Genomic DNA, 13,895 nt, shown 5'->3' on the forward strand with positions numbered 1-13,895 from the left:
ACACAAGTGAGGTATTACTCAAGTGGTAGAATACCACCCTTGGGCAAAAAAGCTAAGGGAAAGTACTTTGATCTTGAGTTCAAGCCCTAATACTGCTACATACAAAAAACAAAACAAAACAAAAAACCCAAAACAAACAAACAAACAAAATACATCACAGCACCTAAAACAGGCATATTACATAGTTAGGTTCTTGTGTAAAACCTATTGCCTTGACTATTCACTACACCCATTACTCTAAGGTCCCTTGCCTGGCACACATTGCTTCTGGACTTTGAAGAGTGCCACTGTGTTCAATAGACATCCTCATGCCCTCCTTTCCCCAAGCTGGGAAGCTGGCAGGACCACTGCTATGGAAGGAATGGGGTCTCCAAGACTCTGAGCCAGAGAGAGACCCAGAAAAGCTGGAGGGGCCCAAGGAAACAAGTCCTTTCCCCTCTAGCAGGAACTTGGTTCTCCTGTGCACTGGTCCTCAGGACACAGGCACTCTCCCCCCAGCTTTGTACTCTTGGATCTGCCACCTGAACTGTACCTCTGTACACAGGGGAGCACCGTTACACAAGTCAGATGACAAGTACATCCCCTTTGGCAGTGTCATCTGTTCCCTCGCTCTCCCACTCCTGCCCTTCTGCCTCCACCCACGAGTTGCACAGTTCACGTTCATCCATGTCCCATACGGCCAGTGCTGTAGTTTTGTGTTTTTGCCAGTCCAGGGGCTTGAACTCAGGGCCTAGACTCTGTCCCTGGGCTGCTTTTGTTCAAGGCTAGCACTTTACCACTTGAACCACAGCGCCACTTCTGGCCTTTTGTGTATGTGGTACCAAGGAATTGAGCCCTGGGCTTCATGCATGCTAGGCAAGCACTCTACCACTGAACAACCTTCCCAGCCCCACCGCTGCAATTTTTCACCCTTTTTTTCTCTGATTGTGTCCTCCTCTCACCCTCCATCATCTTCTGGCTTTTTTTATGACTAACTGGTGGAAAGAGTTCACTGACTTCAAACTTTGATCCTCAGATCTTCTGAGTAGTGAGGATTATGGGTGTGAGCCACCAGCACACGGTCTAGATTCTTCTTTTGTAATGGTCAGAGAAGAAGCTTACAAAACACCTCTAACTTGCTGGTCTGTCCCATTTTATGCCATCCACAGTAGAATCCCTGGTGTGCCGCTGCTCTGTACAACATCTGGAGATACCGTCAAGTTCCTTGGTTCGCCTGCCGCAGACTTCAGTCCTTTCCCATATACCACACAGTAAAGCATTTCCTGCCTTTGTTTTCAGAATGCCAAATGGCAAATGTCAACTGATAAGTTGTCATTGAACAATTTATATTTAATGAAGTCAGCACTCTTGCTGAGGTCTGATGTTCCATTCAAAAGATAATTAAAAGCTGGGTGTAGGGGCTGGGAAGGTGGCTCGGTGATGGGGTGCCTGCCTAGCATGCATGAAGCCCTGGGTTCTATTCCTCAAAACCACATAAACGACAGTGGCACAGTGGCTCAAGTGGTTGAGTGCTTGCCTTGAGCAAAAGAAGCTCAGGGACAGCACCCAGACCCTGAGTTCAAACCCCAGGACTGGCAAAAAAAAAAAAAAACAAGGAAGACAATCTGATACTTTTTTTTTTTTGGTGGGGGGGTCTGGCGTGGGGCCTGAACACTGGGCCTGGGTGCTGTCCCTCAGCTCTTCAGCTCAAAGCTAGCGCTCTACCACTTGAGCCACAGTGCCACTTCTGGCTTTTTTCTTTTTGCTTATGTGGTGCTGAGGAATGGAACCCAGGGCCTCAGGCATGCAAGGCAAGCATTCTACCACTGAGCCACCTTCCCAGCCCCACAATCTGATACTCTTATCTCCAGTTGACAAGCAAAAATGTAGAAGTGGAGGTGTGGCTCAAGACTAACAGTTGTTGTTATTGTTGTTGTTGTTGGTCGTGGGGCCTGAACTCTGGGCCTGGGCACTGTCCCTCAGCTCTTTAGCTCAGGGCCAGAACTCTACCACTTGAGCCACAGCACCACTTCTGGCTTTTTTCTGCTTATGTGGTGCTGAGGAATTGAACCCAGGGCCTCATGCATGCAAGGCAAGCACTCTACCTTCCCAGCCCAAGACAGTTACCAAGACAGTTAGAGCAGGTAACAACAGCAAGGCTTTCTAAAAAGGGGCAGCTCATCAATATTTCAGCTCTGTTGGGCTGTGTGGGATCTGGCATCACCATTCAGCTCTGTTGTTGTGCAAGGCAGCCCTGGACAAAACACCAAGTATTTACAAAAGAAGACTTGCCAACTCCTGCACAAAACCTGGCTTCATGAGGATCACCTGTAGAGTTGAAGAGGCAGCCTCCCGGGCCCTGGGGATCTGTGGGGCTGGAACTCGGAGACCCTGCGCAGGTGTGGGTTGGGTGGCTGAAGTCTGGGAAAAGGAAGTAAGCACTTGAGCTAATGCTGACCCTTTTTCTCAAAGTTTATTTTTGAGTCTCAAGAACTGCCCAGGCTAGCCGGGAGATAATCCTGCCTCTACTTCCAGATTAGCTAAGATTACAGGCAAGGCCACAACTGTTAATCAGCAATTTAATAAGGTTCACAAACTGGCCTGAGAAACACACTGAGAAAAGCTCTGCACAGATGGCTTCACTTATGCTGCTGTGTCCAACTGTCTCAGATGTGGGCTGGTACTTCCTGCATCCTGTGGTGACAAAATGCAGAAACCTTTCTAATAGAAGAGTAGCTGAATAAGTTGCTGCCTTCGACTTTAAACTCTAAAACGAAGCTACGTTTACCTTTCTGTGCAGGTGAAAGCAACTTGAAATTTAGGGATACATTTGAAAGAAAATACTCAACATGTATGTCGAAAAACGAACTTTACAACTTTGGTGGGGGGAATGGGGGGTGGGGAGGGAAGGATAGGAAGGGACGGGAAGGGGAAACAAAGGAGGAGGCTACAATGCTTGAGAAGAAATGTACTCATTATCTTGCCCATGTAATTGTAATCCCTCTGTACAGTATTTTCACAATAAAAAAAAAATACTCAACATAAAATAACAATTTTCAACTAAAAACTTTCCTGAGGATCCTTTAGGCTGCATAAATTACCCAGACAAGACTGGGTTAAATCTGAAAAAAGTTTCCATTGTCCTGTGTTTCAGGCCTACTCAGTGGCTTGGAATGTCACTAATAACAAGTCATTACTTTGTCCCTAGAAGGCTTCGCCTCAACAAACCCTCATTAAATCTCATGCAAAAGACAAAAGTATAAAAGCGCTGTAGAATCCTGGGAGCTGCTCCCAATTTTACCAATCAGTAAAAAACAATTTATTCAGCAAGGTTGCATTTTATTCAGCTAGGTTGCGTTCTGCCCAGGCAAAGATGATTTATTTGTCTTTTTAATGACCAGAAATTATGAATGTCCTGATTAGTCAAAGAGGCAGTACGTCCAGTCAAGAGAAGAACTACTCTTCTTTGCTCTCCAGCTTTCTGTAAAAAGAAAACCTACAGTCAAAGCGATGGTTTTAGGAACTGTCCAAGAAACAACAGAATGAGCCAAGCCATGGTGCTTGTAAACCCAGCTACCCAGGAGGCTGAGATCTGAGGATCAAGGTTTGAGGCCAGCCTGAGCAGACAATCTTATCTCCCATTAACAAACAAAAAGCTGGCACTGGAGCATGCCTCAAGTGGTAGAACACCAGCCTTGAGAAAAGAAGCAAGCCCCTGATATTAACACCCAAAAAAATAATAAGTCAGAAAGAAGACCTAAAAATCTACCAAGGAGGGCTGGGAAGGTGGCTGAGTGGTAGAGCGCTTGCCTTGCATGGCTGAGGCCCTGGGTTCGATTCCTCAGCACCACATAAGCAAAAAGAAAAAAAAAGCCGGAAGTGGCGCCGTGGCTCAAGTGGTAGAGCACTGGCCTTGAGCTGAAGAGCTGAGGGACAGCACCAGGCCCAGAGTTCAGGCCCCATGACTGGACCCAAAAAAAAAAAATCTACCAAGGAAGCCAGTGGTTCATGCCTATCATCCTACCTACTCAGAAGGCTGAGATCTGAGGATCGTGGTTCAAAGCCAGCTTGGGCAGGAAAGTCCATGAACCAGCAGAAAACTGGAAATGGAGCTGTGGCTCAAAGTGGTAGCAAAAAGAGCTCAGGGACAGTGCCCAGGCCTTGAGTTCAAGCCCCTCAGCCACCACCACCAACAAAAAGAAATCTACCAAGGAGCAGAGTTAAGTCAGGCTGCAGTTAGAACTACACCACCAGTGAATTTCAATGACTGTGTTGAAGTTGAGGTTAGTTATACAGAGGACGTCCGTGACATGTTAGCAACTTGGCTGAGAAGCCCAACCCTACCAGCTGAGCTGCTGCCCATTCCTCTTTCCTTGGCAACAAAATACTGCAATGTAAAGAGACTTCTTTTTGAGACTAGTTTCCAAGTTTAAACAAGGGTCATAATACAGAGACCTAATAACTAGCTAAACAGTGCAAATACCTAGCAAAGCCAGGGTCTCCCAGGAAACTCACCCATCCTCCTTTTTTCTGGATGAACTCTTGGATGGCTCTGGTCCCACTGATCTTGTTCCTGCTGATTACGTGTACCACTGGAGCAGTCAGCTGCTCTACATTTTTTAGGAGCCATACGGGCCACAGATTCAAGAAGTTTCACCAACAATGCAAGAAAGGCCCTCTCATGGGAGAAGCTTGAATCCTGAGCATACCAGGCCAGAGTATAGCTTCCAACTGAGGACAGAATGGCCATTAGTGGAGTAGCACTCAAAAGTACAGGGGGGCCAGATGCCGGTGGCTCACACCTGTCATCCTAGCTACTCAAGAGGCTGAGGTCTGAGGATCGCAGTTCAAAGCCAGCTTGGGCAGACAAATCCAAAAGACTTTTCTTTTTCTCCCTTTGGTCCTGGGGCCTTGAACTCAGGACCTGATCACTCTCGGTAGTTACTGTGTTCAAAGCTAGCATCCTCCACTTGAGCCACAACTCTACTTCCGGCTTTTTTTTTTTTTAAAGGAGGGTGGTGGTTAATTGGGGATAAGAGTCTCATGGAGCTTTCTGAGCAACTCTCAGTTCCGATTAACAAAAAACTCGAAGTGGCAGTATGATTGAAGTGGTTGAGCACTAGCCTTAAGCAAAAAAAGCTAGGAGAGAAAGTAAGACCCTGAGTTCAAAACCCAGTACTGGCACAGACACACACAAAAAATCTTTTGGGGTATAAAGGAGTCAACAGCAGTCAGGGCAGAGTGTCAGAACCCAAGCAGGCCAAGAAGGGAATACATACATATTGAAGGATACCTAGATCTTAGTTTCTACATATGACTCTTCATTAAAAGAAACAAAAGTCCCTGGAGAATGGCTGATTCCAAGCTAGTCATAGAAAGTGTAAGATCTTCTGTTAAAAATTAAAGAAGGGAATCAGGTGCCAGTGGCTCACACCTGTAATTCAAGCTACTCAAGAGGCTGAGATCATGGTTCAAAGCCAGCCCAGGCAGAAAAGTCTGTAAGACTCTTATCTCCAATTAACCACTAGAAAACCAGAAGTGGCGCTGTGGCTTAAAGTGGTAGAGTACTTGCCTTGAGTGAAAAGGCTCATACACAACACCCAGGCCCCATGAACAACTGAAAAAAAAAAATCAAGAAAAGACTGAGGAATTATTCCAGACTGAAGCAGCCAGACATGATAATTAAACAATATATAATTTGGACAGATATATGTATTTTGTAGTCCTGAAGTTTGAACTTAAGGCCTTTCACTTACTAGATAAAAGCACTTCTAGTAGATCCAAGAGCCCAGCGCTTGGCCTAGTCTTTCTGCTATAAATGGTACTTTTGGGGGGAACTGGCAAAGCTTGAATGGTACCTAAGGATCTGCTGATTTTGTATCAATGTTAATTTTCTTGTTTTGATTAGACTGTGGTTATATAAAAGAATGTTTTTTGAAGGAAATAATAACATTAAGGCATGATCAATTATCATGTCAGTTCCTTATTCTGAAATAATTAGAAATTCTTTGTACTTAAATTTTTCCAAATGAGCTTGAGGCTGTTTCAAAGGGCTGGGTTTTGTTTTCCTTTTTCGGCTGTTTCGTTTTTTGGGGGTTTTTTTGGTCATGGGGCTTGATCAGCCTACAGAGTCACAAAGTTCCATCTCTTTATCATTTAGATTTTAATGCCCAGCAACTGGGCCTGATGACAGGGGCTTACATCTACAGCTACTCAGGAGGCTAAGAACTGAGGATCATGGTTGTTTGTCAGTCGTGGGGCTTGAACTCTGTGCCTGGGCGCTGTCCCTCAACTCTTCAGATCAAGGCTAGCACTCTACCACTTGGACCACAGTACTACTTCTGGTTTTCTGCTGGTTCATTGGAGATAAGAGTCTCATATACTTTACTGCCCAGGCTGGCTTTGAACCATGATCCTCACATCTCAGCCTCCTGAGTTGCTAGGATGACAGGCATAAGCCACTAACACCCGGTGAGGATCATGTTTTGAAGCTAGTTTGGACAAATAAACCTGATTTTTCTTTTTTTGCCAGTCATGGGGCTTGAACTCAGGGCTTTGACTCTGTCCCTGAGCAGCTTTTTGCTCAAGGCTAGTACTCTAGCATTTGAGCCACAGCACCACTTCTGACTTTTTGTGTATGTGGTGCTGAGAAATCGAACCCAGGGCCACATGGATGTGAGGCAAGCACTCCATCACTGAGCCATCTTCCCAGCCCAAGATTTTTATTTCTAATTAACCACCAAAAAGCCAGAAGTGGAGCTGTGGCTCAAGTGGTAGAACACTCGCCTTGAGCAAAAAAATCTGAGACAATGCCGGGCGCTGGTGGCTCATGCCTGTAATCCTAGCTACTCAGGAGGCTGAGATCTGAGGATCATGGTTCAAAGCCAGCCTGGGCAGGGAAGTCCATGAGTCTTATCTCCAATAAGCCACAGGAAAACCAGAAGTGGTGCTGTGGCTCAAGCAGTAGAGCACTTGCCTTAAGCTGAAGAGCTGAGGGATGGCGCCCAAGCCCTGAGTTCAAGCCCCACAGCCAAAAAAAAAAAAAAAAAATCTCAGAGACAGCATGCAGGCCCTGAGTTCAAGCCCCAGGACACAGACACAGACATAGACACAGACATGGACGCACACACAGACACACACAAGATTAGCAACTGGCATTTCTTTGAATGAAGATAAACCCCAAAGTTTCACTGAACTCTCCTAGTCATAAAATTACACAAGAACAGCAGCAAACAATAGCAAGAAATAAAAACCTGACCTTTTCTGGACTGGCTGCAATGTGTTAGGCAGACATTTCCAAGTCTCCATTGTAATGGTCACCCAACATCCAAAGGTGACCAACAATGACAGCTACATCGGAAGAGCCAAGACTCTCCTGAGAGAGCAAACACCTTTGTCACAATGTTGGGAGGGATGATGAGCTCAGGATCTGGGCAACGGGGCAGAGTTCTCTAGTCTTTATAACAATTGTGGTACTATTCTCTCCCAAGGACTGCAACATCCCCGTAAGAGCCATATTCCAAAAGTGGTAAATGAAAGCCAAGTGAGAGTGAGGCTCTGAGCTCAAACCCAAGTACCAAGAACACACACAAATATTAACAACAATACTCTGACAGTCTTCCTGCGTTTAGAATTCATTTCTCCTCCAGTGTCGCTAAAAGTTTGGTTTGCCTTCCTATTTTTCTATAGGTTGAGGTGAGGGCTTGAACTCAGGGCTTGGGCACTGTCCCTGAGCTCTTTTGCTCAAGGCTAAGGCCTACCACTTTGAGCCACAGCGCCACTTCTGGCTCTTTTGAGCAGTTAATGGGAAGGTAAGAGTCTCACTGAAACATTTCTGCCTCAGCTAGTTTTGAACCATGCTCCTCAGATCTCAGCCTCCTGAATAGCTAGGATGACAGGCGCGAGCCACCAGCACCTGGCTAGAGTCTGCCTTTAGAAACTTAGGAGGAAATAAAAAGCAGACTCCATTCTCTTATGGACATGTCATTGCCACCTGACACCAGGAGTCTTACCTGAGTATGTTTCCATTCCACCACTCTGGTTAGCAGGTTGTAATGGTGTCAGGAAGTCTTTGAAAAGAGCATTCACGGTGTGTTTTGTTTGCTCCTCAAAACTTAGGTTGCTCATTTTAGGTATTTGCTGAGTTTTGCTTTCCCACAAAATAATCAGTTGTCAGCTAAGCAGGAAGTCAGAGATTTCAAAAACAGAGACGTATATCTACTTCTTATAAAGTTTCTTAAGTACACACGAGACATGCAGACCTAGACCTTTCTACAAAAGAGCTGCTCAGAAAGGTGAGCCTTCTCTCCAGAGCTCACCTACACCAGTGAAGACCTGCTGATGACTTCAGTTCCTTATCTTGAACCACACAACTAGTACATAAGATTAATTAATAGCTTTTATCATTACAGACAGCCAATATCCAATTACCCTCTGTAAAACAGAGTTGAGGAAGAACTTCTTGGGTAATTTCATTAAGAGATACTTCCTTTTTCTGTTCGTGATGAAACTTAAGGAAGATTCTGAAGTTTAAAAACGAATACAGCATTCAATTTTGGATCATGGCACTGAGTGATCACAATCTATGATGAATATTTGATGAGCGCCTATGTGCAGAGAACTACACACAGAACTGAAAGTGACACAGAAAAATTACAGAGGGACAGTTTACTGTGTTTATGGGGCTCACAATCCAGCAGAAACGATAGCCATTAAATGACTAGTCATATCACATCCTGCGTCCTTGAGATAAAATGCCCTATCAGAACATGAAAGCCAATACAATGGTTGGGAAGGCTGACATCTGGGTTGAGTTCTGAAGGGTAAGTATGGAGTCACTGAGCAAAAACAGGGAGGAATACAACTGTATGCAGGAGAAGGGATGGCATATATGATGGCCAGGAAAAAGCCAGGCCTTGGCATGTGCCTCTAATCCCAGCACTAGAAAGACGGAGACAGAGATATCTGTTCTTTTTTTTTTTGGGGGGGGGTGGGTTCCGGTCATGGGGCCTGAACTCTGGGCCTGGGTGCTGTCCCTCAGCTCTTCAGCTCAAGGCTAGCGCTCTACCACTTGAGCCACAGTGCCACTTCCGGCTCTTTTCTGTTTTGCTTATGTGGTGCTGAGGAATCGAACCCAGGGCCTCAGGCATGCAAGGCAAGCACTCTACCACTGAGCCACCTTCCCAGCCTGAGATATCTGTTCTTAGAGGTTCTGATTTAATGTGTAAGAAGTGGTCAGTATAAATAAAAGGACAAGAAAATAATTGCAATAGTTCCCTTAAAGGTACATACCAGCAGCTTTGACAGCTTGAACAAGACCCTAATGAAGGCATAGAAATTTTCCAGAAAGAGCTGAACTGAATTGAGCTGAACACTGAAAGATACTTGTGTTAATTAAAGGAAGATATGAAGGTAAGCAGAAATTCTGGAGAGAAATAGAAGCCAGTTTTAATATTGATTAAAGAACAAATATTCAGAGAACTATAAGCAGTTTGCTGCTTCTTTTTTTTTGCCAGTCCTGACTTGCACTCAGGGCCTGGGCACTGTCCCTGAGCTTCTTCTTTTTTTTTCTCTTTAAACCTTTTAATTAATTAATTTCTTTACACATAACTGAAAGTGATGTTACAGTACATAAGTTATTTACAACTGTGCAGTAATGTGTTGCAAAATAAATTATCTAGAAGTCCCTGAGCTTCTTTTGCTCAAGGCTAGCACTCTACCACTTGAGCCACAGTGCCACTTCTGGCTTTTTCTGTGTATGTAGTACTGAGGAGTTGAACCCAGGGCTTTATGCATGCTAGGCAAGCTCTCAACCACTGAGCCACCTTCCCAGCATGCAGTTTACTTCTGTCAGAAGAGAGGATGCTTTGATAATGCTGAGATATGACACTGAAGAAATACTTTAGATACCACACGAAATACTTTGGACCCTTGCCTAAAAAAGGATGATTAGGAATATGAGAACAGTCAGTTCCCTGAAGAAAAGATGACCTCTTGGAAATGATGACCCATCAGATTCCACAGATGTCAGGCATATTTAATAAGTAACCTAGCCTTCAAAACTGATTTGAAAAAGATCCCAATCCTATCCCCACCTCATCCCCAACTCTTAACCAACATCATCTCTACAATACCATTACTGTAAATGGGGTTTATCATTACCATTAGGCAGAAGGAGGTAAGCAGGTCTTTGGACAAAAACTTTAAAAAAGGGTCCACATTCCTAAATTTCCCACTCTCCTTTGCATCTAATATCACCTGCACTTATAAGCAGATCTAATGAGGAAAACCTAAGAAATTCTGATAGCTGTCCATCTGCTTAGGGAAAGGAGCAAGAATCCGTTACGATTTAATGTCCCCAACTGTTCCAATCACAGTTTCTAATACAGAAATAAAACTGCTCAGTGAGCTCATCTTTTCCTGGCTTTGCTTCACCGAGATCTGCATTTCTGAGTTCTCAGGCTCCAACAGCAGTTCTGTTAGGAACAGACAGCCGCTGTCATCCTGAGCACTGAGGTAGGCTTTCCACGGCTGAGCCCCAGGCCTGCTCACTGCGATGGTCTCAATGTTCACCACTTGCAGGGCCGTCTGCAGAGCGTCTGGATGGATCGCTCCCCGCCAAGGCAGCGCCTGCTGATGAGTTACTTCGCAGCTAAGCCAAGTCTTCTCAAAATGTTCAGCAGTAAGCTGGTGATTGGGGACCAGTACCAAAGCATCAGAATCAGGAAGTTCTTGTAGTGTCTCCTTGCTCTCCCCAGGTGTCAGGTGTCCTAAAGGAGTTAGAAAACTTTTGTAGAAGATAATCTGCATAAGCTACATTTTTATTCTACCGTCCTCAAAATATATTGTGTGACTCTGTCTTTGGATTCGTAACCAAGGATGAACTCCTTTCTTGCTCAAAGGCTTCATAACGCAGGGGACAATCTTAGCTAGGGTACTCTACTTTCCACCAGTCATTACAGGAGATGAAGACATAAGTAAGGACTAGTTGCTTTTACCTGATGTGGCAGAGGATGTCCTGGGAGGAAGCTCTGGGCCACGATGCTCTGTCCTCTGACATTTAGGGATGGTTGCCCAGTGGGCTTTGCCATACACTGGGACTAGGGTGTTGAAGTCTGGAGCCCAGCTATTCACAGGTCTTTCTGCCTGATCCTCCAAAAGTCCAAGAGATGGGTCAGATTTTGGACTACACAGGATCCGCTTAACTTCATCAATGCCAACTAACAGGAGGCGGTAATAGAATAGCCCTCGGTCTCGAACAGCCATATCCTTTTCTTCCTCTGAGATGACACAAGACTCAGTTAATAAAAACAGACAAACAGCCCATGCTATCCTCCTACCATGTGCAAACTAAAAAAGAAAAAAAGTGAAGACACTAGGAAGCACTAACATTTTCTTCCAGGTCCCAGACAGGACAACTGACTCAGCAAACAAAGCTACGGGCATTTTCCAGGCTGGGGGAGGGCAGCCTGCCTCTCATACCTATGCAGTGGTGTAGCAGGCGGCCCAGCATGTCCTGGCACTCGGCAGGGCGGGAGAGAAAAAGGCGCAGCAGGGCAGTAAGGAGCTCCATCTTCACGGCAGGAAACGTCTCCGACCTCACGTTTTCTAAGAAGTCCTCTAACACATACGGAGCGTTGGGAATTCTCTCCCCGTGGACACCAAGTAACCAAATAAGCGCCTGCTTGCCCTAGAAATGAGCAAGTCACAAGAGCTCAGCCCTGGGCGGCCTAGGATGTAAGTAGACAATGACTGCTTTCGCTTTTCCTGAGTTCCAGCAGACAAGGTATAATTATTATATTGGTTCTCACTGCTATACTATGACAAACAGGAAAAGAAATGCTAATACAAAAGGGAATACTCATGGACTGGGAAGGTGGCTCAGTGGTAGACCGCTTGCCTTGCATGCCTGAGACCCTGGGTTCGATTCCTCAGCACCACATAAGCAAAAAGAAAAAAGCCGGAAGTGGCACTATGGCTCAAGTGGTAGAGTGCTAGCCTTGAGCTGAAGAGCTGAGGGACAGCACCCAGGCCCAGAGTTCAGGCCCTATGACCGGACCCCCCCCAAAAAAAACAAACAAACAAAAAACAAAAGGGAATACTCAAGCTTAAAAATTCCACAAATAATTCTGGTTCTCATTTCAGTTAAAAGTTCATGATCTATTTACCTGCAATACATCTGACAAAGGCCTACTATCCAAAACATACAAGGAATTAACCCCTCCCAAAGCGAATAAACCAATTACTAAATGGGCAAAGGAGGTAAAAAGAGACTTCTTAAGAAGTAAAAATGGGGGCTGGGAAGGTGGCTCAGTGGTAGAGCACTTGCCTTGCATGCATGAGGCCCTGGGTTCAATTCCTCAGCACCACATAAACAGAAAAAAAAGCCGGAAGTGGTGCTATGGCTCAAGTGGTAGCGCACTAGACTTGAACTGAAGAGCTGAGGGACAGCGCCCAGGCCCAGAGTTCAGGCCCCATGACTGGAACCCCTCCCCCCCCCAAAAAAAAGACTAAAGAAGATACTCTTAGAGGAGAGCACCTCTGTTTGTTTGTTTTTTGGTCAGCCATGGGGCTTGAACTCTGGGCTTGAGCGCTGTCCTTCAGCTCTTCAGCTCAAGGCAAGCGCTCTACTGCTTGAGCCACAGCACCACTTCTGGTTTTCTAGTCGTTTATTGGAGCTAAGAGTCTCACGGACTTTCCTGCCTGAGCTGACTTTGAATGGCGATCCTCAGATCTCAGCCTCCTATGTAGCTAGGATTACAGGTGTTGAGCCACTGGCGCCCAGCAGTACCTCTGAACACTTAAAATACTTGTAGGAGAAGAACACAATGGCATAATACCTCTGAACATTTAAAATATTATTTACTAAAATTAATTTCAGGACATGAAAATAGTAATTTTTTTTTTTTTTTTGGTTAGTCGTGGGGCTTGAGCCCTGGGCCTGGGTACTGTCCCTCAGCTGTTCAGCTCACGACTAGGGCTCTACCACTTGAGCCACAGTGCCAATTCCTATTTTCTGGTGGTTTATTGGAGTCTCATGGACTTTTCCTGCCTGGGCTGGCTTTGAACCATGATCCTCAGATCTCAACCTCCTGAGTAGCTAGGATTACAGGCATGAGCCACTGGCACTCGGATTAAAAACACGGAATTTTTGTTGGTGTTGGTAGTGATGGTTGTTGTTTTGCTTTTTGTTTTGTTTGTTCTTTTTTCTGTCTTGTGAGGGGCAATGGAGGACACAGAAATAAATGGAAGGAGGAAGGGTGAAATGATTCAGGCATGATACTCAGTAGACACTATGCAGAAAATGAACCACGCAATTGTGGGCAGGAAGAGGAGGGGAAAACTAGGGGGAGGGTGAAGGAAAAAGCACATACCTGTGACCTAACTTATGAGATGGTAATCCCTATGTACAGTATCTTAATAACAATAAAGTTATAATTTAAAAAATCCTCCATGGCTGGGCACCAGTGGCTCACGCCTATAATCCTAGCCACTCAGGAGGCTGAGATCTGAGGATCACAGTTCAAAGCCAGCTCAGGTAGGAAAGTTCATGAGATTCTTACCTCCAACCAACCACCAGAAAACCAGAAGTAGCACTGTGGCTCAAGTAGTACTGTGGCTCAAGTGGCAGAGTGCTAGCCTTGAGCTGAAGAGCTGAGGGACAGCATCCAGGCCCAGAGTTCAAGCCCCACAACTCACAAAAAAAATCCTCCATGATCTAAATCTCTGACTTTAAAATGTTCAGGAGAGCAATGGTATAAAAGAATTTGTAGGGGCTGGGAAGGTGGCTCAGTGGTAGAGTGCTTCCCTTGCAATGCATGAGGCCCTGGTTCAATTCCTCAGCACCACATAAGCAAAAAGAAAAAAGCTGGAAGTGGCGCTGTGGCTCAAGTGGTAGAGTGCTAGCCTTGAGCTGA

The 13,895-nt window shown here is 45.3% G+C and overlaps 2 protein-coding genes across 2 annotated transcripts in view; both read right to left on the reverse strand.

Moving 5' to 3' along the window:
- Positions 1-3,185: 3,185 nt before the first annotated feature.
- On the reverse strand, positions 3,186-8,447 carry Bcl2l15 (BCL2-like 15). Its single transcript, XM_013024621.1, is given in 5 exon segments — positions 3,186-3,460; positions 4,495-4,593; positions 4,595-4,786; positions 5,565-5,596; positions 7,992-8,447. Coding segments are annotated over 5 exon segments (576 nt in total). The 5' UTR covers positions 8,107-8,447; the 3' UTR covers positions 3,186-3,322.
- A 1,547-nt stretch (positions 8,448-9,994) lies between these two features.
- Ap4b1 (adaptor-related protein complex 4, beta 1 subunit) overlaps positions 9,995-13,895 on the reverse strand; it is a 13,699-nt gene continuing 9,798 nt past the window's right edge. Inside the window, exons 7-9 of the mRNA XM_013024624.1 lie at positions 11,461-11,668; positions 10,977-11,258; positions 9,995-10,748 (exon numbers count right to left, since the gene is read on the reverse strand). Of these exons, the coding sequence (XP_012880078.1) occupies positions 10,321-10,748; positions 10,977-11,258; positions 11,461-11,668 (918 nt within the window). The 3' untranslated portion in view covers positions 9,995-10,320. The remainder of the gene's footprint in view (positions 10,749-10,976; positions 11,259-11,460; positions 11,669-13,895) is intronic.

Source organism: Dipodomys ordii, unplaced genomic scaffold, assembly GCF_000151885.1.
Source record: "Dipodomys ordii isolate 6190 unplaced genomic scaffold, Dord_2.0 Scaffold78, whole genome shotgun sequence".
In the NCBI taxonomy this organism is placed as follows: Eukaryota; Metazoa; Chordata; class Mammalia; order Rodentia; family Heteromyidae; genus Dipodomys; species Dipodomys ordii.